Genomic DNA, 27,896 nt, shown 5'->3' with positions numbered 1-27,896 from the left:
AATTTAAGCCTCTTCTTAAAACAATTATCTTTAAACCGAATGGTTTCAGACAGCATCTCCACTTACCTGTAGGAGGAGTAGCGTGGGAAGAGTGGAATAAACAAGGCCACACTGTTGTCAATTTCCACCTCCTTTATTCTCCAAATGAAGTTGCTGAAACATTTTTTGTTGTGCATTTCGTTGGAGTAAATACGGTTCTGTGAATTCATACAGCCTGTGCCTCAGGATTTCTGAATCCTCCATGGCTGCCCCTTTGAGAGACGCAAGAAGTCTTTGGTCAAGGGGCGGGTGGGTCGGTGGATGGCACTCCCTTAGATATTTTCTCGCAGTATCCCAAGTTACGTGAAGATATTTTCCATTTCTGCTTATAGATCATAAATAGGTGGCTGAGTTTAACTGCCTTTTGTGGCCTCCAAAAAGCCAATGTAGACTTACAATCAATGAAATTAAGAGACCCTAGAACAAAAAAATAATTCTTTATCTCAGTTAAATACAGAGTGGCCACTTACTTGTCTTCAGGAACCTATTTTCCTAATGCTTTGTGGTCTTACCCAATTTTAGCTTAAAAAGCTTGTCCAATTTTAGTTTAAACTGAAAGCTAAGACGCAAAACCCAACCACAACAGAGCAAATATAGGACACTCAGAGGAATCGTGGAATGAGTAGGGAGCAAGCCTGATTTACAGACCACATCAAGGCCACATGTACGACAGGTGCCCCTTCTCTGGGGTGTTAGTCTCTACAGTGGGGCAAATTCTCCAAAGGAAATACATGCATTTGACATATCCTACCTTATTATTGAATAAAATATAAAATAAATACATTTTTTATTTTCTTCTTAAATTTTGTTTCCTGCTATGAAAAGATTTTCAAAAAGGGTGGTGAGAGACTTCCTACCCGTCATTATGCTTCTGTATCTGTCCCATCTACCTGATACTTATTTAATTCACTTCCTTTCAATTAAAAAATAATTTGTTGAGCATGTGCAATGTGTCAGGCATTGTAATATACGCAAAGAGTTAGGAAGATAAGTGATGTTTCTCCTGCCCTCAAGGAACCTACATCTTGTAGGTAGCTGTGATAGGAGACACCTTACAGCAAATGCCCTAAGAGATTTAGAAACAGAAACTACTTTTGGGAGAACTTGTGTTTGGGAAGGCTAGGAAGTCATGCAGGTCCCAGACCCAGCTACAGAGCAGCTTTTACTGTTGTTTGTACTTAATGAACACAGGTGCAGCTTAGACACACGATTCCTTTATTTACCTCTTCTCTCCATCCCTTGACCAGAAGACAGCGGAGGGGACGGTGGACATCCATACCCGATCACTTCCCATCTCTTTCAGAAGCAATGACTGGAAAAGGAAAAAGATCTTCTTTCAAAGGCCTTTGGGGTCCATTAAGGTCCTAGATGGACTTCTTTCCATCTCTGGAACCCGGCAGGCTGGACAGCTGGCTACTGTTCACAGAGGCTTCATGAAAGAAGATGTGATTCACTTCCCTTGTTGGCTAATTGAAGCTCACTGGTGTAACATTAGTCCTTGTCAGCTCTCCCTAGCATCCTACCAACCAATGGGTCATTTATTAAACAATCAACCTCAGACTTATATCATCATAATAAAATTGGATTTTATATTTGGGGGGCTGGGGACATCTCCTAGGGTAGTTAGTGCTATGATGACTGTCTGAAAGGAGTCATTACATATGACCTCAAATGCGTAATGGCAGGGCCAAAGCACTCAGGAGGAGACCTGCCTTGCAACTGCCACCCAGACCAAATTGTGCAGGCGATCAGAACCAGGGGGAAATTTCTAGTCCTTGATTTCAGGTTTTATTTCACCCCTTTCCCTCACTGGCAAGTTCCAGAGAGGCAAGCCATGACTTCCCTCAACTGCCGGTGCCAGTATCAGACTAAACTGGTCAGAAGTTTTTCTCTTTTCTGTTACTTCTGCCAAATGGGTGAAGGTGCTGACGGAGAGTAAACATACATGGAACCAAAATGAAGAAAGAGGAACAACAGGAGGATCGATCGTATCAATGACTCCTGGAAAATTGAAAATTGATAGTAATTTCAAAAGATCAGATGGGGCTCTCCTATTTCTCAACTAGGTCGCTGCCTAATTTTAACTACTTCTCATTTAGGACAGTATCTCAGTCTTTCAAGTTGAATAGGAAATGTTGCTTATCCACAAGTGACTCCTAACATTTCTGTAGGAAAACGGTGTTATCCTTAAAATCTAAGCCACTGTACTCCTCTTCCTGCACAGGAGGGAACCATCTCTAACTATAAGGCATGATAACTTACAGACCCTGCAACATTCATGGGAAGCAATAACATATGCTTTTTGTTTGTCTGCTGGCTTTTTAGAAATTCTGTCCAAGCCTAGTGAGCTTGCATGGGATAGAGTATGCCATGTGGGAAAAAAAAAAAAATCCAGTACTGTCTATTTCCATCAACTTAGTCCTGTTTCCATCTTTGTCTTCCTCCTCCACCACCTCACTCTGGGTCCAGTAGAGAAGTCAGGTGATTTACCCATCTGAATAATGATTTCACTTGGGATACATCTTGCTTTAAATCTTCTTGGGGAAGCTTCTGAGGGGTAGGCGGGTGTGCAAAAATTCTAAGAGAGAAACATTGCTTCTGGTATGGAAATGGTTGGGATTTGATGAATCTGATTTCTTCCAATCCCACTGACCCCTGAGGCATATTGGCCAGATCCAGCAGGCACTGTCATCTTGGTTCAAAATAAGGTATTTTAGTATCCATATTGCATGAACCAAATGTTTGATGATGAAGTTGAAAGTAACTATTAAGATTTCGAATGTAACCAGTTAGTTTAAAATTCTCCACGGAGAGTTTCCCTTTATGAACAGAGCAAACGGTGCTACAAAGGAGATAGCAATGACTAGTATGGAAATGTTTAACTGATCCTTCCCTCCCCCCCTTATTTTTGTTCCTCAGATTTTTTTCTCCTCAGACCCGGCGGGTGGAGAAGGGTGGGGGGAAAGGCAGCATTGACACTTTTCTTTTTCTTTTTCTTTTTTTCAGATTCAGAAGAGTAAAACACACCTCACATACCATAAAAGAGGCTGCCAATGTCTTGCATCATTTTAGCTAAGCTTCTTCATTCTCCTTCTCCTCCTTCCACAGAGACCCCTATCTGGGGAAGGTGTCCAACTTTCAGAAACCAGCCCCCACACACACACACTTGGCCTTCCCTCATGCCACCTCCTTCCAAGAGATGGCTCTCTGGGAGCTGGGTTGAGGTCTAAGAACTCTGGGGAAATCCTCCCCCAAGCAAACCAAACAACTTGAGCTTTTTGCACAAACAGAAACAAAACGTGAAGGGACTTCCTCAGAATTCTTTGCTAATAATGCCCTGGCTTTCAAGGCGCCTGTCTGGCCTGATGAGGATGGACATCCTGGATATGCTGAGGGAGGCCTGAAAAAGCCACATGCACAGTAATTGCCATCTTACTACTGTCGATGCCGTTCCTTTAAATTGTTATTTTTTTAACTGGCTACTGATGGTGGATACAGCCGTGCTGGCCCTTCATCACAGCTAAGATGATGACGCCAGTCTCTGGTTGTTTCTTTCCTGAGTCTGGAACATTCATTTTCTCCAGTTTTCTTTCAGACTTAAAAATTGTTCTTATGCTTGTTTTTCCATTTATATAGGACATTCTTTTTTTTTTTTTTTTAAAGAGATTATCCTATCGGACTCTATTTGTAAATGCTTAATTATCTGTGCTTTCTTAATAGAAACCTGAATGTTCCGCTGATGACCATACTGTTTAGGTGGAGACACATGTTTTCATTGGGTAGCATCTATGACTAAATGGTTACTGAAATTTTGACCACTCGCCGGTCCTCTTCTTTTGGATATTTATGGTTTCACTTAATCACTCTTCTTTCTATTCAGGGAAGTCCTAAGGGAATTAGTATCAGGGAGATATGTCAAATAACTCTTCTCATTTTAGTGAGTTTTTCAAAATAACACATAGGAGATAATTAACAGCACAAGCCAAAAGAAAGCATCGTGGATGTAGCATGGAAAGAGAATAAAGATTCACCCCCTGAATTCAAGTCAAAAATGGATCCAGTGGAATCTAAGGTAAGGGTAATTTTATGAGTCTAAATGGTGTGATTTGGATAAAACTGATTCTTAAAAGGTGGTTATGGTTCCCAAAGGAATCTTTGAGTCCTTCCCAAGGGGAACCCCATGACTCATGCTGGTGATGGTAGTGGGGGTATATCAGGAAGAAGAGAGAGAAAAGCTAGATGGTAGGCTTACGTGTATTCCCCATTTGCAGCTTTATTTCTATGTTAAAACACCAACACAAACATTTTAAAAATCTTATTACTAAAGCAAAATGTTGCTATTTCTTCAGACAGTAAAGTAGGACTGTGTAGTCTGTTTACAGGGCCTCTTTGCCCCACTGAAATATGCCCCAAACGGGAGAAGAGCTGAAGAACTCTTGCATCAAATCGCCAGGGTTTGTACTGACATTTAAACACAGTTTCTCTGGTCAGATTTACATTTTGCCTTGTAAACTCATATTTTCTGTTGCTCCCTCTGCCTTGGAACAGTGACCACAATAAATAATGTGGTCACAAATTCAAACCAGGGGCCTAATAGGTTGAGCAAATGAGTAAAGCAAGCCATGCAATATCAGAGTTACTGTGATCAATGGCAGTTGGTACCAGTGAGGCAGTAAGGAGCAGTAGGGACTGTGAGGAGTTGGAGCTTTCTGTATGTTGAGGTGTGTCTTATGGAAACAGGGCAGTTACTAGTCAGCAACAGGATTAGTGCAATGTAGGAAAGGTGGTCCTAGATACCTGGGATTTTATATAAACCCTCTGCAAATATTTAAATATTGGCAATGAGTTCAGAAATCTCCAAAGACTGTGCTGGTTGAAAAAAGTATGCCTAGGACCTGCACACCATCCATGGGATATCGGGATGCAAACTATGCTCTTTGAGGTGTTATGGTTTTGTATAGGAAGGAAATACAACCAGGGCATGTCCAGTTTTTCATCTTGGAACCTGAACTTTATACCTCATTTCTGTTCTGTACTTTTGTATGTAGAGCTTTGCAGCCGGTCAAAATAGAAAGCTTACAACTCCCTTTATACTCAACAAGTGAGACTAACAAGATCTGAAGAAGAAACAGGAATATAGCCATTTTTTCTAGCAACAATAAAGACATGGTAATGTTTCCATTTGCTTTAAGTCACTAATTAGCTGAAAAAGAATGGGAAGAGAGTTTCATTCAGTATAGAACTCTGCTTGGAATTCTCCTTGTGGAGAAGCAAAACTCCATGTAACTCATCTTTAAATCCTTAAAAATTATTTTGAAGGGGCATTGAGTAAAACTGCAAAATTATCAACTTTTTGAAAATATAAACCAATGTATTATTGTAATATTAATTAATACTGGAGTTGATAAAACATTGACATTATGATCCCCAGTCAGTATTGACTGGAAGAACAATATTTCCAAAGCTCTGGTGCACTTTCTGTGGTCTTTTTCTTCTCTTGAAACAGCTTCCAAAGGAGCAGCGATATGGGATACACATTATTCCCTTTTTTGGAGTCTGGCATCTTACTCAGTATTACACTGTCAGGCAGAAAGCAAGGGCTTACACACCTGAATTAAGAATTGATCAGCAGTAAAGGGACATTTCCACCAGAGACAAACCACAGTTTCTACCTGTCCCTGGGTGCAACACTTTCCAAATGAAGTTGACCCTGAAGTTTGGGAGACCCTATGTCACCAAAGAGCTCCACATCCAGGTTTTGTGGATGTGGTAAGTTTTGAGACATAACGACCGATCCATTGGGAGGTCTTCATTCCATCTTTTATTCATGCCAACCTTTCTTGGGTTATGAGCCCTAATAACTTACAGCAGCAGGCAAGAGATTCATTTCTAACCCATTAAATTTAAATGGATTTTCTTCCATTACCCATTTCATTCTTGGAGCTTTTCAAAACTATTGAAAACATCTGACAGGATCCCATTAAAGGCCTGTTACACTTAAACAGTAAAATAGTATCCACACATCTGAGAGCCAAAGAAGAATCTAGCATGGCTGTTTATTTCATTTGCAGAACTAAAGCCACTGTATTGTATTTTCCACTTAGAACCATGCCTTTAGTAAATTTGGAGAGTGAACAAGTCAAGAGCAACATTATGATGGGATATGAGGCAGAAGGCAGACGAACAGATGGAGACCAATTTTGTAATCCTAATCCATATTTTGGGAGTAAGAATACTGGTCTTTTTGTATCCCTTTGTGATGGATCACTTTTCTTTAGATACATGATAGATAAATAGATAGATAGATAGATAGAATATATATTTTCTTCTATTCTTCACCATTGAGCAGAGACATGATAAACATGACTTCATAATGTCCTCTGTGGACTATAGGGAAAAACAAAAGAAAAAAAGCAGTCTTTTTCTCATAATGAGAGAGAGATTCTAAGATTAAAGCCTATGTATGCAGTATTATGTCCCCAATAAAGGATATTCCAGTTGGAGACGTTGTTCTGATTCTGAGATCCCCACACATCCCAACGGGAGCGGCAGTGCTGCTCCCTCCACCCCAACCACGACCGAACACGGCCCAGAGACAGTCAGCATTCAGGAAGCGGGTGCACAACTGTCTAGCTGTGTTCCGCTATCCACCTGTGAGTGCCAACAAAGCCCAACATCTCCTTTATGCCGAGCATATCGCTAAAGGCTTACTTTCCAAGGATATGCAGACATACCCTAGTGACACGAGGAGCTTATCATAAGGGATAGAAATTACAGGTGGTTTGGGGAAAATTGTCAGAGCAAGTTTATGAAAAAAATAAAAATAAAATAAAAATTTCTCCATGGCTTTCAGATTTAAGAAAAATAAAATAAAAACAGAACAAAACAGGATTTATCTGAAATTGTTCTTCCAAAAGGGATGATGACACCAATCTATATGAAATTCCAGTGAACTTATTTGTAATCCAAGTTGAAATAGTTAAAATCCAAAGTGGAGTGTCTTGCAGCAAATAGGAGATCCTATATGTGTGGCGTGGGGAATCATGGCCCAATTTTGCTCTGCTGATCTTAGGGTTGGTACAGCACTGAACCACAGAAAATTGGACATTAAAGAACATAATGGTGCAATAATTATGTTATATTAGATCTTATGTGTGGATAAATGGAAAGTAATACTTATGATTCATCAATATTGCTCCAGCATTAAAGGCCTCATTATCACTTAGAAAGTGAACTTTAAAAAAAAATTGTAATGAATGGCACAATATTTCTATGAAACATCCCTCTGAGAACTGGGGACACATTACCCCTGCCAAGAACAGATTTCAGTTAAGACTTCCTCTCGTCAAAGACCCTGAGCATTGGAGTGAGAGTAGATTAGAATGGTGGCAGAGCCACCTAGAACATTTGACAGATTTCAGTTAATTTGGGTTCAGGGAGGTTAGAAAAAGATGGGAAGTAGTCCTTTGGATGTTCTCGACATTTTTGTAAGAGACTGCATACTTCTCTAGGAAGGTCTATAGTCGTCAAAGATTGTTTCATTGAAAGAACACCTTGTTTTTACATTAAACAAGGGTGGGTACGTGGGAGACCAGACACTGAAAAATTCATGGAAATCCATTTAAACATTATTACTTTCTGGTTCTTTTAACTAATCTGCCCCCACCTCTCCCATTTTTCATTAAGATATTGTAGATGTACTTGAGATGAATTTACATTTATTCTGGATCCTGTTCCCCAGGTAGAAGTGGATCCACACTGGCCATGGCTGGCTTCCCTCAATGAACTTGGACCCAGCATAGATTGCTATCCACTGAGCCAGGAGAAGCAGGGGGTGGTGTGTGGGTCCTTTCAACACCCTAGGGGCACACTTATTCAACCTCCTTTGGGAAGAGCGTGCATCTCTGGAGATACATGTTGGCTGGAGCAGGCCAGGGGGTGCCCTCATGGAGGCTCCCACCTTTGGTTGGCTTCAGCCATGATCCCTGAACCCATATATTTTCATGGGAGCGGCCTTCTTAACCTGCAGAAGAATTTCTCTGCCAGGTTATGGTGCAGGGTAATTCATTTAAAATAAAGCTCATTAAAACCCAATAGCTATGGATTGGCTTTTAAGTAGATTGCCCTGGAAGCACGTTATTGTAGAGTCTTTGCTTCTTTGTCATGATCTATCTTGGGGTAGGTATTTGTATACTTGTGTCCTTGTCTTTGAGTGGGTATAAGTATGATGGTACAGAGACAGAGTCACACACCAATATACATAGATTTATAGTAAAAACATACAGCTGTAGGTATCGTCCAGTAGCTGATTCTAGAGATAGAACTGTAGACTATACATTTTCCTTTATTTCTTGCTTTGATATTTTTATACAATTTTATATGCTGTAAAAAATTTTTAAAAAATATTTGCTATTTTCATTTGTAGAGCTCAGTTGGGTTTTTATCGACTCTGGTGCCCACTGTACAGCCTGCTTCCTCCCCCTACCTAATTTAAGAGTCTTCTCCCTTTTTCATACCTTTCTTTTACCTTTCCCTTCTTTTCTTCTCCCATTTTCTACCTTCATAACTCCTTCTTTCGCCTCTGTCCAGGCAAGCCATTCTGCCTGTGGTATCATTTTAGCATAAGGAAACACAAAATAATGGGGGAAAGAGAAGCATCTTCTTCCAGTGGAATTAACATGAGGAAATGTCAGGTGCCAAGGATGGGATAGGTAGCTGTGGAGTAGGGAAAAGATTGAGGAAAGGAAGCAGGAAAAAGAAAATCCTCATGGGAGATCAGTTACCCAAAGCAAGATGAGTCACTCTGAGGCTAATGTAATGCCGTCACCTTCCCTCAGTAGAGAGCGCAAGAATGCCTGGTGCTCACCAGGGGTCTGTAGCCCCTCTCCTGGCATGGGCGCTGGCCCTGTGTGAATGGATAACTCAGCTCATCTCAGCCTTAGACTTTGTTGCTGGATTTGTGAGAGGTGTCTGGACTAATACCGGGAATGTTTAACAAGACTCAAAAGAGGGAGGCAAGCAGAACCAAAACCCCCAAGCTCAGTCCAAATCATGCCAAATAAGTACTTCTTTGAGGGATAAGGAGGAGATTTCTGGATGTGTTCTAAGAATGCTCCTCCAAAAGGGAAGATGGTAAAATGTACTTATGTTTGTTTTTATAGCGGTGAGAGGATGTACTTCCATGATGTAAAATAGCTCTCTAGCAGATAAAAAGCAGGTTCCAATTTGCATTTGTATATCACAGGGCAAGAGACTGGCCATCCATTCTGAAGAAGAGTGTTTTGTTCCCTATGATGCTGGTTTGTATGAAAACAAACTATTCAAGTACCATAGCATCACACCTCGAAATGCAAAAATTATTCCTCAAGATTCATGTAAAACAGAAATGCTAAACTGCTCTCAATAAACTCAAGATGTGTTTCTTGTAAATCCTTATTGCACAGATGAGGCTGACAGTCTGTCGATGTATAATTTCCCCCATCATCTAGTGATGAATAAGTACCTGTATGTTCTTCTGATTACCAAATAAAAAAAATGAGTTAATCTCTTGGTTGGAATTTGAAAAATCAAATGCCGTTTTTTTCTTTCTTTTCATGTTTACTGCTGTTGTCTGTGTTCTGTCCCAGATATGGGGCTGCCCAAGAGCTCACTCAACCATCTGTCTCTTTTGTATTCCTCCGAACGCCACGTAATACTCATACCAAGTGCCTTTGCCTGCACCCTAGAAGCTACACAGTAAAGCTTGACTCATGTCATCTTTTCTGAGGGATGAGGTGGATGGGTTATGAAAAGCTCCTCAGGGCTTAAGAAGTGTCAGCATTCATGGAATGAAGCTGGCCTCCGTATGTTTCGTTTTCTTCTGGGTACAATGACATGGTTTGACAATCCCATGATGCCAGTTTTCAAATTCCAGGCTTTTCATCTTTCTCTCTTGAAGGGCCTACCTGGCAATATTTTATTTCTCTCCAGCAGTGGACATGAGGGGTCTGACTAGGGAATAGTCATTACCCCTGTTTGTGGGTGTACTAGTGATTTACATCCAGGATGGCACCCAGCCTGCCTCCTTCTCACTGGCCACGAAGAGGGACTTGTCTAGCAGGGAGGATGCATCTGACACAGATGGCACCCCCTGCCCAGCCACCTCCCTATGCTGTTCCTGTATAGAACCCCACTGGATTATTACCCTGACAAAGAGGGCGGTGACAGTCCTCCAAAGTGGCTGTTTTTGCCATGCATTGAAACATATTTTCTAATATTCTTTTTCTGAAACCTGAAACAGAACTTACTCATTTTTAAAAACAGAAAACTAGGGACGCCTGGGTGGCTCAGTGGGTTAAGCCGCTGCCTTCGGCTCAGGTCATGATCTCAGGGTCCTGGGATCGAGTCCCACATCGGGCTCTCTGCTCAGCAGGAAGCCTGCTTCCCTCTCTCTCTCTCTCTGCCTGCCTCTCCGTCTACTTGTGATCTCTCTCTGTCAAATAAATAAATAAAATCTTTAAAAAAAAAAAAAAGAAAAAAACAGAAAACTATAATAAAATTAAATTCACCTGTAATACCCCATCCAACAATCATCCACTGTCAGTTCCTTCCGCATTTCCGTATGATTTTTGCTTTGCGGAGGCCATACTGTGCTGTATATTTACTTTTGTGTTTTGGTTTGTTCACATAACATTGGATTATAAGCACTGTCCCATTAAAAAAAAAAAACCCTCTTTATTAATATAATTTCAGTAGCAAAATAATAATTCACTTGGCTCTAGCACAGTTTGCTTAACCAACTCTCTGCTGTTTGACAATTAAGTCACACATATTTCATGTTTATTTACTTATTTATTTTGCCGTTGTAAATAATATAGCAGGGAAGTTCTTTGTGTATAAGGCTCTGTCGCATTTCTGAATAGCTCCATTGGATGAATTCATAGATGTACAGCTATAGAGTCAAAGCTTGTGAACATTCGTTTGACTCGTCATTTGCTGGCCTAGTTCCAAAGCATGTTCACCTATTAAAACCGCTATATCTAAAAAGCATATAGTGTTGCTTGTCTGAATAGCTCTTGTGGTTTTAGTCATTGTTCTCTGTGATGAACAGAGATCCGGTTATAAAGCAGGCATGGTATCGCAGTGGGTGTATGGGGTAGGAAAAAAGGAATATGCGGTGCTAATTGATATACTATTGGAAAATGACTCTTGGGGAAGTATGGCTGGGTTTGAAGCCCTCCAAACTCCTTCAGTGATGCCCCAGCCCTGAGCAGAACGTGGGCTTCTCTTGATGCTCTTCTGTCAAGGATGGGAAGGGGCAGAATGGGGACTTGTCCCAAGACAGCAGGCAGTGTCTTGTTGCCTTCTGCTGTACCAGAAGTGGAACACTGAGGTGTTAGAAGATGTGCTGAGCCATGGAGATCAGAGGTTGTGGGTATCTCAAAGGCAGATATTGCAAAATGCTAAAAGAAGGAGATTGAAAATGCCCAGTAGGGTGATGAACACTTTTCCTACTTCTGTCTTTCAGCACCGCCCCTGCCCGTGGGATCTGTCTGCTGGCTTGTAACAACATTCCTGCTGTTGCCCCATTACTAATGATGACGCTCGATCTCAAGGGCTCTTAAAATACCCTTTCCTGGCAGGCTTGGCGGTGCTCACCCTGTTTTGCAGAAGGGAAATGATTTGTTCGACATCAAGCTGCGTATCCCTGGGGTTTACTGCTAACCTCTTGGTCCTGAGACTTAGGTGTGTGTATCTGCCCCAAGGTCGGTTGTCACTTCCATCAGTGTCCTCTGCTCCAGACACTTGATGAATTGGTTTCATTGCCCTTCAGCTGAACCAACCAAGGACATTAATTTGAAATATCTGAGAGCTATGCGTTTGTCAAAAGATACTTCCAGTCACACAGGCTGCAGTGATGACATTCCTGCCCCAAGCTGACTGATTTGGTTGTTTATTCTTTGAACATTCACATGCCGTGGGTCAAGGACATTGTGATCTGTGACCTTAAAATGCTTTTCTTCCAAAGATGACATATTAGCGACTCTACACACGCACAAACACACACCCCTTTCTTTCGAATATGAACTAATAATAAACACTGTATCGCACAGCAGTTTGCTAAGCACTTGTACGTGTGAACTCTGACTCGATCCTCACAATTGTATCCTGAAATGAATGTCTCTGAATTTTTAGAGATGAGGAAAATGAAACTTGGCAATGTCAGCCCTGATGTAGTTGTTTACTCATGGTTTCATTTTACCTACTTCATTTATAAAATATTGTGGAATTCTAAAATCACATCAACGTCATCAATTTTAACAAAATTTAAGAAAGCAGAATAAAATCAGAGACAGAAAGGAGCTAGCGTAGATGGAGTATGTTAGTGTGTGGTCATGCAGGCTGAATTGCCCCCCGCTCCCCAGTTCCCAGCATTATGTCATAAATTGGATCTGAGTTTCCTGGAAACCTAAATAAAAATGAAAAGAAACCATGTAAAAGATTCACATCATCTATGAGGATCAAGCACCATGGTTGTTCAGAAGCAAGAGCGCTTGCCCTGATGACTGAAATACCATTGTTAGGTATTCACTGAGTGTGTGTTTCTCACTCATGGCCACAGAGCAAGCTCAATGGGGAGCCTGAGAAATGCCCATGCCTGGGCCCCACTCCAAACCCACTAAACAGCATTTCTGGGGAGAAGTGCCTGGGTATCAGCATATTTTCTTTACAACTCCCCAGACGATCCCAGTGTGTAGCCAGGATTGAAAAGCCCTGACAGTGAGTTCCCAGTCACTCACAGAGGAACATCCCAAGTAGATTTCTGCAATAAATCCCAGAGAGGGTTCTCTGAGTCCCAAGATGTTCTGCTGGCATGGAATAGTAGGGCACAATTTGGAAGCTGATCTGGACTTAGACTAGATCTTCCAGCTAGTGTCTCTGATGTTTTCCTTGGGAATGGGAACGAGGGAAGGGGTTGAGTTTTAGAACACGAAACTTACAGAAGTTGAATATTATTTCCACAAATGGAACTGTGAGTCAAGTGTAGGTCATTTGGTGGCTGCGGCATGGAAAATGGTTTCAGGAACACAACCTCAATGAATAGGGAGCCAGTGGGAGGTTGACTCAGACTCTAAGCACCCACGGTGGTCCATGATGTCACCTAAAGGGTTGGGGAAACTGCAAACAGGTATTTTATATGTCTCCACCTGCTACCTGTTTGTGACTCATGATTAGGAGAGGCATGGATGATTTCTCCCTTTACCTGACATATTGGGCATTTCATCAAGCACACAGAGAAACTAATTCCCTGTCTAGAGGGCTTGCAGTCTTACTGTTCCACTGTGCAAGGCTCCCAGAAGTTCCCATCTCATTCAGCGCCTGCAAAGAACATACCAAGGGAATGAAAAGGTGACAGCCTTAAGAAAACTGCAGACATTTAAAAGATCATCGTAGGTGATTAAAAAAAAAAAATTGCACCAAGCATTTCTATGAAATCACCTGGTACTAGGGAACGTTTCTACAAGTAATAACACTGGAAGCTTGTCATTCAATGCTTTGCAAGTTTTCAAGTGCTCACATAGGCAACATTACGTTTGATCTCCCAGGTTCACAAGAGTATCTGTAGAAAGTGGAGTGCCATATTTTCCAACAATGAGACAAGAAAAAGGAAATTACTTTCAGGTGCAGTTTTCCAAGGCTGCCTGAAGATCAGAATCACCTGGGGCACTTGTCAAATATCTAGGCCCTTCAGGAAATCCTGGCTCACCAGTGCTCAGTTGGGCTTGAAAATCTGGTTTAGTTTTTCCTTTTATTAAAATTATTGTTTAAGTTTTTCTCATCCTTAGGCAAATTTAGGATAACTGCATTTGAAGGAATTCTGGATAAGGGGTTAGTCAAAAAACATCAAGAGTCTTGGGGAAAAGTTTCTCTGGGTTTGAACTCTGAAGGATCCTGGCTTAAGGATTGCCCCAGACACTCAGTAGCTTTCTGCAAATTGTTTAAACTCATTTTGTTTCCAAATTCCACAAAATGGGAATTATTTTGCCATCAGAGAGTTAGTATCAGAAAAGATAACTAATGTACATTTTAATGTCTATAGCGAATATGGTGCTTAGAACAGAGTAATTACGTGATGGGCAGCAGTGACTATTACTAATGACCAAGTGGTCAAATTGTGAATCCCCGCTCTGAATAAAAAAACCTGAACCCAGCCTCCATCCTAAAGCAATGGTTCTCAACTGAGGGCAATTTTGCTCCTAGGGAATATTTATCATTGTCGGAGGTCCAGAGGACATTTTTGATGATCACGACAGGGGAAGTGCTACTGACACCTAGTGGTCGAGGCCAGGAATGCAGCTAAACATCCCACTATGCACAGAACAGCCTACTCCTGTGGCCCAGGTGTGCTGCTGCTGAGAAACCCTATCCTAAAGGGACAGAGAGACAAGGACAGCGTTTCGTGAGCAGAGAGATAAATGCTTTGAGTCCATAGCGTCCCCGTGTAAATGCAGATTCAGTGGAACCCAGAGGCACTTGTCGTGGATCAGAAGGGGCTCTGGACAATGTCAGAAGCATGGATCTGCATCCTGGTAGTACCCCTGATCAGGGCTGACTGTAGGATATGGTATGAATCAGACCCCCTGGAGTTGTGCAATAAGGCAGCCCTGGACCTGACCCAGAGCATCATTTTGGGCAAATCTTTTCAACTCGGGTGTCGGAGACACCTCATTCTGCCAATGGTCATTAGACCCACCTGGGGAACTTGTTGACAGGCAAACTTCTAGCTCCGTTCCCTGGATATTTCACTTTAGGAGACTCAGGAAAGGGCCCTGGAAGCCATATTTATAAAATTTTCCTCAGGGACTTTGAAATCACGGTCATAGCCAGGTTTGGGCTCTCTGATTTCCCTGCCAACTCTGATATTCAGGGCACATACAAGACCTGGACAATGGAAACGTGAAGTTCTGCCAGATATAGCTTCTCTCACCTCATGCACATTAACCATTTTTGTGGCTCTGAGGTATTTGGATTCATTTTGTGTTTTCTATTTTTACTATTAGTCCTCCTCCCACTATTAACACCACTCTCCCCACTACGGCCAATAATAATAATAATGATAATAAACACAGAATGTCAAGTGTAGTACCCTGTTCTTTAAGACTAAAATGAAGCTGTCTCAAGCACTATCCCGGGGGTAATTCTCCACATCTCACCAGTGACTCGGGTTCACTTCCAGCCCCGAGTTCCTGCTTCCTCAGATGTAGATTAATCCACAGTTCATCTTGTTATCTTTTACCCAGGACTGTGGCGACTCACACAGTTTCTCAATGAACACAACCTCTATAGACCCCAGGCCTGTCTGTGCCAAGTAGACTTTACAAAAAGTTTGCATAGGGTCAGGGGACTTGTAACACGAATAACCATAAATCATGTGTATCTTCTGTTTAAGAATTCTCTCTGTACTTCTGCCGGGCTCAGACTCCAGGCGTCTGCCATGTTGCTGGCTTCGGAAATCCAGGCCTCTTTTGCCCCACTGTGGATGGCAAAATAAAGAAAGGAATGAATGAATGAGTAAATAATCTTTGTATACATGTATATATGTAAGATATATGTGTATCTATGTGAATGTGTTTCGATATGTGCATGTCCGTGTCTATATAATATGTATCTGGACATACGTGTGTATACACTCACACACACACACACTTACTTACACATTTATGTAAATGTTCTTTTGCACAACAACTCAGCCCTCCCTTCATTTTGCTCTCCTTCCTGATCCTCACTCCAGGGTCTGCCTTTTCACTCCCTCATGGCCCACAAAACCATTTGTATGAACAGAGATAGATAACCCGTTTCCCAGTGGGTGTTCTGATGCCAGGAACAGGGAGCTCACAGACCTCGATAACCCAGCATTTGTGTAACCTCCTGCATACTCTCACATACCAAGGTCCCTTTCATCCTCACCAGAACGCGTGGAGGTCACTGTGTGATTTCCCTCCTTGTGCAGATGAAGACTTGAGCTTCCAAAGACTCACGTTTACTGTGTGAGGTCCAGCAGAGTGTAAAGGCTATAGGGACAACCCCTACCCCCACTGCTGCCCATGCCCGATTCCTCGATTCTAAACTGAGAACTTTCCTGTCCACAACAGCAGATCTTTACCCCGAATGCACATGAACATCATCTGGGGGACTTTAAAAACACTGATGCCGGGGTTCCGCCCTAGTACAATGAAGACAGAATCTGGGGGTGGTGCGCGGGCAATTGTATATTGTATATTTAGATCCACTCCCTGGTGGATCTAAAGTGCGGCCCTCCTCCATGGTGTGTTGGGCCCTAACATACCAACCTACCAACCAGGAGACCGAGAGCCATCATGCACACAGAAGTAAAGGCCGAGCTCCTGGCTCTTCTGGGCCACGGGATGCATGATGTTCCCATGAGCTCACCCAGCCTTCTCCCAAATGTTGTTTTCAGACCCAAACATTTGGATCGTTTGATAGTGTTTCAGATGAGCATTTCCCGTCCAACAGGTCTGTCCATGATCCTGCTCTTCCTTACCCCTCTTTTCCTCTTTCCAGGCACAAAGAAGCTCTCTCATGGCTCACCAGCCCCAAGCACTAGCTCCACAAGTCGCCTCACCTTGCCAGGTGGGTAAATGGCACCACACCATAATCTTAGCAATCACAGGGAACAGAGGACTGGTTTCTCTGATGGACGGGGACTCTGGCCCCTTATCTCTCCAGTCCACCCCACGTTATCAGAGAGATTTTGCCTCTGTCATCAACATTTGTAATATTCCTTCAGGGATGAACATAAGGTACCCATATGTGGCTCATAATCTTTCCTGCTCCTTGATGGAAAGAGTAGAATCTTGTTCTTTCTGGATGTTCGTCTGGACATGCTATAGAAGAACTTCTTTGAGAGGCAGATGGTACAGGGAAGGGAGTATTAGCCTTTGTGAGAGACTTGGGTTCAAATCCTGGCTTTGCCTTGTTCACATTGTGCAAGCTCACTACACTTACTCAGCTTCTCGGACCTCTGCTTCTCATCTGTCTGCGTGACAATAAGGGTTAGAAGTAATGCTTGTAAATTTAGCATAGTTCTGACTTGTGGCTAATCTCTACTACTGAGAAATATGGAAGTAATGTACGGTCTGTATTGGGTATCAGCTGACATTTACCAGAAATTCTTAAGCATTCATGATGATCCTGTGTATTTACTATTTAATATGAGGGGCACCTGTTGGTCATTTCATCTCCAGGTATAGGCTTATTTTCTCTACCATAATTTAGTTTTTACAAGTAAAACTTGGAAGAACACATTTGTTTTGGAGGAAGGAGAGGTCATAAATAGAGACAGTGGCAAATTTGAAAAATAACAAAGGTTATAAGAAGGAAAAATTTAGTAATGCTAGCAAGTGGAGCTAACCAAAATTGCCTGTCCTTCCAGTCTTTATTAAATACTTTTTTTTCCCTAGATTGGAATCTTATTCTACATAGAATTTTGTTTCCTCCTTTTTAAAGCTTACTATTACATTATAGTTTCCCTGTGTTATTAAATATTAAGTAATATTTCAGAGACTAACATTTTGTATTATACCACAATTTATTTATATATTCATTGATAAATTTGGCCTTTATGTAGCTTATATTTTTGTTATTATAAATAACCTTATATTCCTGTACAAAAATCTTCTTCTGTGTCAGTAAGTATGGATTTGGGATAGATTCCTATAGGGAGGATTACTAGCTCAAAGAATTTATATGTGTTTAGGTTCTTGACACATTATTGTCAAAGTGATTTCCAGGAAGGTAGTATTATTTTATACTTTTAGTGGTGAGTTTGCCTTTCACTATGCTCTTGCTAATGCTAACACTAATACTTTACCAATCTGATAAGAGAAAAAATTATATTCATATGCAGTGTGCATTCATTTTACCATTTTAAAAAAAGAATCTCTTTTCTAATGTTAATTTGTCATTTTGCATTTCTTCTTTTGGGAATTGTCGAATTTCATCCATTCTGAGAGGGACAGTGCCTTGCATTTTAGTCCCTCTGCAGTAGGAATGTCTTGCAAGCAATGTTGTGTTACAACTGAATGAGCAGCATTGTTTTCTTGGTTGTAGATGAAATAATACTTCACTTTACAATCAGTGGCATCTTGGATTAGATGAAATATAATCTTTATGTTTGCTTTTTCAACTTCCACTTCTGTAGCTCCCCTACCGTAGTCCAAAAACTGGACTCCGTGTCCACTGAGTAGCCCTTGAGCTTTCTTACCACTGTCACTCTACCTGGAATACTCCTTACCCTTTTCTTTTTCTGGATAATTTCTCTTTGTGGTCTTTCCAAATCATCTGGGTAGAATTAGTAGTGACATATAATGATTCGCTTGTAAATCTCTTTACCCATTTACAGGTGGCTTTTCCAAGGGTGGGACTGTCTTTTTTTTTTTTTTTCCCCAGTGCCTGTCAAGGTGACAAGCATGCACTGGTTGCTCATTACTGTCTATATGACTGGGTATGTGGGTGTGTGAGTGAGAACTACCCAATTTCATTTATGACTGTATAGAAGGTAAACACCTTCAGAAAAGACTCTTTCAAACTTGGAGATGTACTAACTGTACTAACTTGCTTTTTAGTATTGATAGGACCTTGCTCTGTGGTCTCTGGAAGCCTCTTTCATCTTGTTCCTGCTTGTGGTTTTGGTGTTTTTAGGACTAGAGACATTAGGAGGAAAACAGCTCCAAACCAAACAAATGCAGTGTGTTTTGATGGTGTTTGTTTTTCTCTGTAAGGTTATAACATTCCTGGGTCACATGGCACCTCTGACATCATTCTGGACGGCTGATCTTGTTCTCACTGGCTGTGCTGGGGGCCTGTTGTTGGCCTGCTAGTTTTCTAAGGCTTATGAGTCAGAGTTGCTGCCATCTTGTCTTTGGCCTTAGTGTGTCAATTCAAACTGATCCTAAGTTGGGTGTCTTAGGCACTGAATTCTGACCATCCCAAACCCTGCAGAAGTGGAGTGGGTAGTTCTCAAAGCACGTGACATAATTAACTGTGCTTTGTCTAGCAGACACTCTTCACAACACTCATTACAATGGCCAGCTTGCTACTTCTTCCTACCTCAGGAATACCATGTTGCCTCCGTTGACTCAAATGCTTCTACCACAAACTCTTGGTGTAGGCTGTCAAGCAATTTAAAATATCATGTTTAAGGATAGTCAAAGAGCCAAACAGAGGGATACTAACCCTTGAAAAACAATACAATAAAATTATTCAGAAAAAAACCCCAAGAACAGAGATATGCAAAAGAAGTCATTCGAAATCTGAAATTTAAAAAAGCAAACAGGCATATAATCACTGGAACTTAGAAAAAGAAAGGAAAAACAATGTGAAACACAGCCGAAAAGAGAATTAATGTTGTCCTTAGGACTTAAGAGCAGGGAACCAAGACAGGGAACCATATCAAAAAATGAAAGACCATGAACCATAAGACTTTTAGAAGATTATACAGAGATAAATGTTTATGACCTTGGATTAGACAGTGACTTCTTAGATATGACGCCTAAAACTCAAATGAAAAATATATAACACAACTTCATTAAAGATAAAATTTCTGTGTTTCAAGGGATACTATTAAGAAAGTGGAAAAGAAGTCCACAGAATGGAAGAATATATTTGAAAATCATGTATCTGATAAGGGTCTAGTATCCAGAATATGTAAAGAATGTTTATAAATCAACAATAAAAAGATAAATAACCCAATTGAAAAGAGGAATGAGGATTTAAATAAACATATTTCCAAAAAAGATACAAATGGAACATGAAAAGATACTCAACATCATTAGTCATTAGGGAAATGCAAATCAAAACCATAATAACATGCTACTGTACATGTACTAGAATTGAGACAATAATAGCAAGTGTGACGATGATATGGAGAAATTACTAGCCTTGTACATTGCTCCTGGGGATGTAAAATGGTGCAGCAACTTTGGAAAAGAGTTTTGTAGTTTCTCAAGAAGTTAAACATGCAGTGACCAAATGACACAGCAATTCTGCTCCTAGGTATATTCCTAAGAGAACTGAAAAGATAGGTTTACAAAAAAAACTTATCCGCAGATATTCAAAGCAGTATTATTCATAATAGCTAAAAAAGTGGAGAGAAACTAAATGTCTACCAAGTGATGAATATATAAACCAAATGTGCTAATCTATACAATAGCTTTTTAAAAAAGATTTTATTTATTTATATGAGAGAGAGAGCACGAGCTGGGAGGGAGGCAAAGGGAGAGGGTGGGGCAGACTCCCTACTGAGCAGGAAGACTAATGTGAGGCTCCATCTCAGGACCCTGAGACCGTGACCTGAGCTGAAGGCAGATGCTTAACTGAATGAGCCACCCAGGTGCCCCCATACAATAGATTATTATCTATTACCTATCTAAAGGACTGAAGTATTGATACATTCTACAACATGGATGAACCATGAAAACATTTGCTAAGTGAAAGAAGCCAGGCACAAAAAGCTGCATATTTTATGATTCATTTATGTGAAATATACAGAATAGGCTTACCTAAAAGAGAAAATAGATTAAAAGCTTGAGGAGAGAGAAGAATGAAGAGTGAATTCTCATGGGTATGGGATTTCTTTTCGTAGTGATGGGAATGTTTTGGAATTAGATATTGGTGATGGCTGCACAACCCTGTGAGTATGGTAATTGAACTGTACACTTCAAGTGATGAATTTTATGGTATGTGAATTATATCTCAATAAAAAATGAAAGAGCATGGAAGATAGATAAATGACTCTAAAAACTCACCTTAGGTGGAAAACGCAGCTCAGCTGCCATGCCTAAATAAAACCAAATGCATATCTAATGTTACTGTGTGAGGTTGCCAAAAATTAACTCAAGAATGAGAAATTCTTTAATGTCATGAGAAGCTGGTTATATTCAAGCAGGTCACTTAAAATAAAGTGACAACCAAATAATGGCAAAATTTGCATTGGTAATAGTAGATGCCAAAAGATAATGAAAATGTATCCACCATGTGTTGAGGGAAAGTAAACCAATATATAATAACTAAAACAGTTCAATTATTAATTATGAGTGAAGGCAAAGTAAAAACATTTTCAGGTTTACAATGACATGGTTTACCAACTGTAGACTTCATTAAAAGAAAGATTAAGGGATATACATTAAAAAATAAACAACAAAGCAAAGTGTATCTTCTTGCATCTTGAGATACAAGAATAAATGGCATATACACAAGTAAATAAAACATTTTGGTAAATTTGAGCAAATAGTTATAAAAAATAATGTCCAATTTCCAGCTTACAGCTGGAAAGAGGCTTATTCAGTGGAAAGTTAAGGACTGCTAAAATCTATTTTGTGTTTGGGCAGAATTTTGTAATTTTGTAACTTTTTAACACAAAGGATCATCAATAAAATAATTGATATATACCCTATAACATTTAAATGGGGGAACTGAACAACAAAGGGAATATAAAAATGTATCAACTTAATAGAAGACAGAAAGAAAGAAAAGGAATAAAGAATGATTACAAAATTAGATGGTAGAATCAAATACAAAACAAAACGAAAATTAGGTAGTAGAATCAAGTCCAAAAATATCAGTAATAATAGTAATTGCAAACGGCCTAAATTTGGTATTAAAATATGAGAGATTATTTTTTTAAAATTTTTTATTTCTTTTCAGCGTAACAGTATTCATTGTTTTTGCACCACACCCAGTGCTCCATGCAATCCGTGCCCTCTCTAATACCCACCACCTGGTTCCCCCAACCTCCCACCCCCTGCCGCTTCAAACCCCTCAGATTGTTTTTCAGAGTCCATAGTCTCTCATGGTTCACCTCCCTTTCCAATTTCCCTCAACTCCCTTCTCCTCTCCATCTCCCCTTGTCCTCCATGTTATTTGTTATGCTCCACAAATAAGTGATTTTCTGATTAGATAAGGAAAGCAAAATCCAATTCTATCCTGCTTTTAAGTGCACACTTTTAAGAAAAACCTACAGAAAGTTTGCTAACATATTGCTAAAGAAATTCTATCCGAAATAAAAAGGTACTTCTTTGAAAAACTTGTCCATTTTAACATCTGTACAGCAGTCTGTTATATCAATGAGTCAAAGAATGTTTCATCATTCTGTTGACAGTTATTTTTCATTTTTTGCTATTATAAACAATGCTTAATGTAATGTACAACAAGAAAAGCAAGTTGCAACAAGATATATACCATCTAACACAATTTATATTATCCCTTAAAACAAGCAAAAATATTAGGTATTTAACAGATACATACAAATGCAAAAATTGAGTGTTTATATGCACAGGGATATCAAATTCTAGATGATGCCTTTTGTGTGGTGGGGGGGAAGAGAAGTATCCTGGAAGAGTGTACTGGGTACTTTAACTCTATTTGTGACATTTAATCTCCTTAAATAAACTTATGAGCTAATATGCAAAATGTTAAAATTTGATTAAATCATATTGAAAATACATGAGAGGAGGAGGAGTCAAGATGGCGGAGAAGTAGCAGGCTGAGACTACTTCGGGTAGCAGGAGATCAGCTAAATAGCTTATCTAAAGATTGCAAACACCTACAAATCCAACGGGAGATTGAAGAGAAGAAGAACAGCAAATCTAGAAACAGAAAATCAACCACTATCTGAGAGGTAGGACTGGCGGAGAAGTGAATACAAAGCGACGGGAAGATAGACCGCGGGGGGAGGGGCCGGCTCCCGGTGAGCGGCGGAGCAACGGAGCAAAATCAGGACTTTTAAAAGTCTGTTCCGCTGAGGGACATCGCTCCAGAGGCTTAACTGAGGTGAAGCCCAGGCGGGGTCAGCTCGGCCTCAGGTCCCGCAGGGTCACAGAAGGATGGGGGGTGTCTGAGTGTCGCAGAGCTTACCGGTGTTAGAGCGGGGAAGCCGGCTACAGAGACAGAGCCAAGGAGTGACTCTCAGCTCGGGGTTGCCTTGAGCCAGTCGCAGGCTCGGTCAGCTCGGAGCGCGGCCGGAGGCAGGGTGACGGGAGTCATTGGGCACTGTTCTCTGAGGGCTCACTGAGGAGTGGGGCCCTGGGCTCTCGGCTCCTCTGGGCCGGAGATCGGGAGGCCGCCATCTTCATTCCCGTCCTCCGGAACTCTACAGAAAGCGCTCAGGGAACAAAAGCTCCCGAAAGCGGGGCGCCTGGGTGGCTCAGTGGGTTAAGCCGCTGCCTTCGGCTCGGGTCATGATCTCGGAGTCCTGGGATCGAGCCCCGCATCGGGCTCTCTGCTCTCTCGGGGAGCCTGCTTCCTCCTCTCTCTCTGCCTGCCTCTCTGCCTGCTTGTGATCTCTCTGTCAAATAAAAATAAATAAATAAATAAATAAAAATTCTTTAAAAAGCTCCCGAAAGCAAACCCAGCAAACCCGAGCGGATTACTCAGCCCGGCCCCGGGTAAAGGCGGTGCAACTCCGCCTGGGGCAAAGACGCTTGAGAATCACTACAACAGGCCCCTCCCCCAGAAGATCAATGGGAAACCCAGCCAGGACCAAGTTCACCTACCAAGGAGTGCAGTTTCAATACCAAGGAGAGCGGCAGAATTCCAGAGGAGAAGAAAGCAAAGCACGGAATTCATGGCTTTCTCCCCATGATTTTTTAGCCTTGCAGTTAATTTAATTTTTTTTTCTTTTTCAATTTTTTTTTCTTTTTCTCTTCTTCTGCTAAATTTTTTTAACTTTTACCATTTCTTTTTTAACGTTTTTAAAATAGTTTATCTAATATATATATATATATTTTCCTCTTTTTATATTTTTTCTATATCGGCTTTCTTTTTTTAATAGTTTATTTCTTTTTTTTCTTTTTTCTTTCTGAACCCTTTTTTATCCCCTTTCTCCCCCCTCACGATTTGGGATCTCTTCTGATTTGGCTAAAGCATATTTTCCTGGGGTTGTTGCCACCCTTTTAGTACTTTACTTGCTCCTTCATATACTCTTATCTGGACAAAATGACAAGGCGGAAAAATTCACAACAAAAAAAAGAACAAGAACCAAAGGCTAGGGACCTAATCAATACAGACATTGGTAACATGTCAGATATAGAGTTCAGAATGACGATTCTCAAGGTTCTAGCCGGGCTTGAAAAAGGCATGGAAGATATTAAAGCAACCCTCTCGGGAGATATAAAAGCCCTTTCTGGAGAAATAAAAGAACTAAAATCTAAGCAAGTTGAAATCAAAAAAGCTATTAATGAGGTGCAGTCAAAAATGGAGGCTCTCACTGCTAGGATAAATGAGGCAGAAGAAAGAATTAGCGATATAGAAGACCAAATGACAGAGAATAAAGAAGCTGAGCAAAAGAGGGACAAACAGCTACTGGACCACGAGGGGAGAATTCGAGAGATAAGTCACACCATAAGGCGAAATAACATTAGAATAATTGGGATTCCAGAAGAAGAGGAAACAGAGAGGGGAGCAGAAGGTATGTTGGAGAGAATTATTGGAGAGAATTTCCCCAATATGGCAAAGGGAACAAGCATCAAAATCCAGGAGGTTCAGAGAACCCCCTTCAAAATCAATAAGAATAGGTCCACACCCCGTCACCTCATAGTAAAATTTACAAGTCTTAGTGACAAAGAAAAGATCCTGAAAGCCCGGGAAAAGAAGTCTGTAACGTACAATGGTAAAAATATTAGATTGGCAGCAGACTTATCCACAGAGACCTGGCAGGCCAGAAAGAGCTGGCATGATATATTCAGAGTACTAAATGAGAAAAACATGCAGCCAAGAATACTATATCCAGCTAGGCTATCATTGAAAATAGAAGGAGAGATTAAAAGCTTCCAGGACAAACAAAACTGAAAGAATTTGCAAATACCAAACCAGTTCTACAGGAAATATTGAAAGGGGTCCTCTAAGCAAAGAGAGACCCTCAAAGTAGTAGATCAGAAAGAAACAGAGACAATATACAATAACAGTCACCTTACAGGCAATACAATGGCACTAAATTCATATCTCTCAATACTTACCCTGAATGTTAATGGGCTAAATGCCCCAATCAAAAGACACAGGGTATCAGAATGGATCAAAAAACAAAACCCATCTATATGTTGCCTACAAGAAACTCATCTTAAACCCGAAGACACCTCCAGGTTTAAAGTGAGGGGGTGGAAAAGAATTTACCATGCTAATGGACATCAGAAGAAAGCAGGAGTGGCAATCCTTATAGCAGATCAATTAGATTTTAAGCCAAAGACTATAATAAGAGATGAGGAAGGACACTATATCATACTCAAAGGAACTGTCCAACAAGAAGATCTAACAATTTTAAATATCTATGCCCCTAACGTGGGAGCAGCCAACTATATAAACCAATTAATAACAAAATCAAAGAAACACATCGACAAGAATACAATAATAGTAGGGGATTTTAACACTCCCCTCACTGAAATGGACAGATCATCCAAGCAAAAGATCAACAAGGAAATCAAGGCCTTAAATGACACACTGGACCAGATGGACATCACAGATATATTCAGAACTTTTCATCCCAAAGCAACAGAATACACATTCTTCTCTAGTGCACATGGAACATTCTCCAGAATAGATCACATTCTTGGTCCTAAATCAAGTCTCAACCAGTATCAAAAGATTGGGATCATTCCCTGCATATTTTCAGACCACAATGCTCTGAAGCTAGAACTCAATCACAAGAGGAAATTTGGAAAGAACCCAAATACATGGAGACTAAACAGCATCCTTCTAAAGAATGAATGGGTCAACCAGGAAATTAAAGAAGAATTGAAAAAATTCATGGAAACAAATGATAATGAAAACACAAGGGTTCAGAATCTGTGGGACACAACAAAGGCAGTCCTGAGAGGAAAATATATAGCGGTACAAGCCTTTCTCAAGAAACAAGAAAGGTCTCAGGTACACAACCTAACCCTACACCTAAAGATGCTGGAGAAAGAACAAGAAAGAAACCCTAAACCCAGCAGGAGAAGAGAAATCATAAAGATCAGAGCAGAAATCAATGAAATAGAAACCAAAAAAAACAATAGAACAAATCAACGAAACTAGGAGCTGGTTCTTTGAAAGAATTAATAAGATTGATAAACCCCTGGCCAGACTTATCAAAAAGAAAAGAGAAAGGACCCAAATAAATAAAATCATGAATGAAAGAGGAGAGATCACAGCTAACACCAAAGAAATACAGACAATTATAAGAACATACTAGGAGCAACTCTACGCCAACAAATTTGACAATCTGGAAGAAATGGATGCATTCTTAGAGACATATAAACTATCACAACTGAACCAGGAAGAAATAGAAAGCCTGAACAGACCCATAACCAGTAAGGAGATTGAAACAGGCATCAAAAATCTCCAAACAAACAAAAGCCCAGGGCCAGACGGCTTCCCCGGGGAATTCTACCAAACATTTAAAGAAGAACTAATTCCTATTCTCCTGAAACTGTTCCAAAAAATAGAAATAGAAGGAAAACTTCCAAACTCATTTTATGAGGCCAGCATCACCTTGATCCCAAAACCAGACAAGGATCCCATCAAAAAAGAGAACTACAGACCAATATCCTTGATGAACACAGATGCAAAAATTCTCGCCAAAATACTAGCCAATAGGATTCAACAGTACATTAAAAGGATTATTCACCACGACCAAGTGGGATTTATTCCAGGGCTGCAAGGTTGGTTCAACATGCGCAAATCAATGTGATACAACACATTAATAAAAGAAAGAACAAGAACCATATGATACTCTCCATAGATGCTGAAAAAGCATTTGACAAAGTACAGCATCCCTTCCTGATCAAAACTCTTCAAAGTGTAGGGATAGACGGCACATACCTCAATATTATCAAAGCCATCTATGAAAAACCCACCGCAAATATCATTCTCAATGGAGAAAAACTGAAAGCTTTTCCGCTAAGGTCAGGAACACGGCAGGGATGTCCGTTATCACCACTGCTATTCAACATAGTACTAGAAGTCCTAGCCTCAGCAATCAGACAACAAAAGGAAATTAAAGGCATCCAAATCGGCAAAGAAGAAGTCAAACTATCACTCTTCGCAGATGATATGATACTCTATGTGGAAAACCCAAAAGACTCCACTCCAAAACTGCTAGAACTTGTACAGGAATTCAGTAAAGTGTCAGGATATAAAATCAATGCACAGAAATCTGTTGCATTTCTCTACACCAACAACAAGACAGAAGAAAGAGAAATTAAGGAGTCCATCCCATTTACAATTACACCCATAACTATAAGATACCTAGAAATAAACCTAACCAAAGAGACTAAGAATCTATACACAGAAAACTATAAAGTACTCATGAAAGAAATTGAGGAAGACACAAAGAAGTGGAAAAATGTTCCATGCTCCTGGATTGGAAGAATAAATATTGTGAAAATGTCTATGCTACCTAAAGCAATCTACACATTTAATGCAATTCCTATCAAAGTACCATCCATTTTTTTCAAAGAAATGGAACAAATAATCCTAAAATTTTATAGAACCAGAAAAGACCTCGAATAGCCAAAGGAATATTGAAAAAGAAAGCCAAAGTTGGTGGCATCACAATTCCGGACTTCAAGCTCTATTACAAAGCTGTCATCATCAAGACTGCATGGTACTGGCACAAAAACAGACACATAGATCAATGGAACAGAATAGAGAGCCCAGAAATAGACCCTCAACTCTATGGTCAACTCATCTTCAACAAAGCAGGAAAGAATGTCCAATGGAAAAAAGACAGCCTCTTCAATAAATGGTGTTGGGAAAATTGGACAGCCACATGCAGAAAAATGAAATTGGATCATTTCCTTACACCACACACGAAAATAGACTCA

The 27,896-nt window shown here is 40.4% G+C and overlaps 1 protein-coding gene across 9 annotated transcripts in view; it reads left to right on the top strand.

The window, feature by feature from the left end:
* The window catches only part of PDE1C (phosphodiesterase 1C), a 518,030-nt gene that overhangs the window by 476,245 nt on the left and 13,889 nt on the right, over positions 1-27,896 (top strand). For 7 of the 9 annotated variants that reach the window (XM_047694803.1, XM_047694805.1, XM_047694806.1 and 4 more), the window contains one exon: positions 16,603-16,671. The exons of 1 other annotated variant lie outside the window; for it this stretch is intronic. In XM_047694803.1, coding sequence (XP_047550759.1) covers positions 16,603-16,671 — 69 coding nt within the window. Of the gene's footprint in view, positions 1-3,045; positions 7,230-16,602; positions 16,672-27,896 lie in introns of those variants that run through there. One more of the 9 variants, XM_047694809.1, reaches the window with a different exon arrangement.

Source organism: Lutra lutra, chromosome 11, assembly GCF_902655055.1.
Source record: "Lutra lutra chromosome 11, mLutLut1.2, whole genome shotgun sequence".
Lineage (NCBI taxonomy): Eukaryota > Metazoa > Chordata > Mammalia > Carnivora > Mustelidae > Lutra > Lutra lutra.
This window is presented reverse-complemented; position numbering and strand designations above follow the sequence as displayed.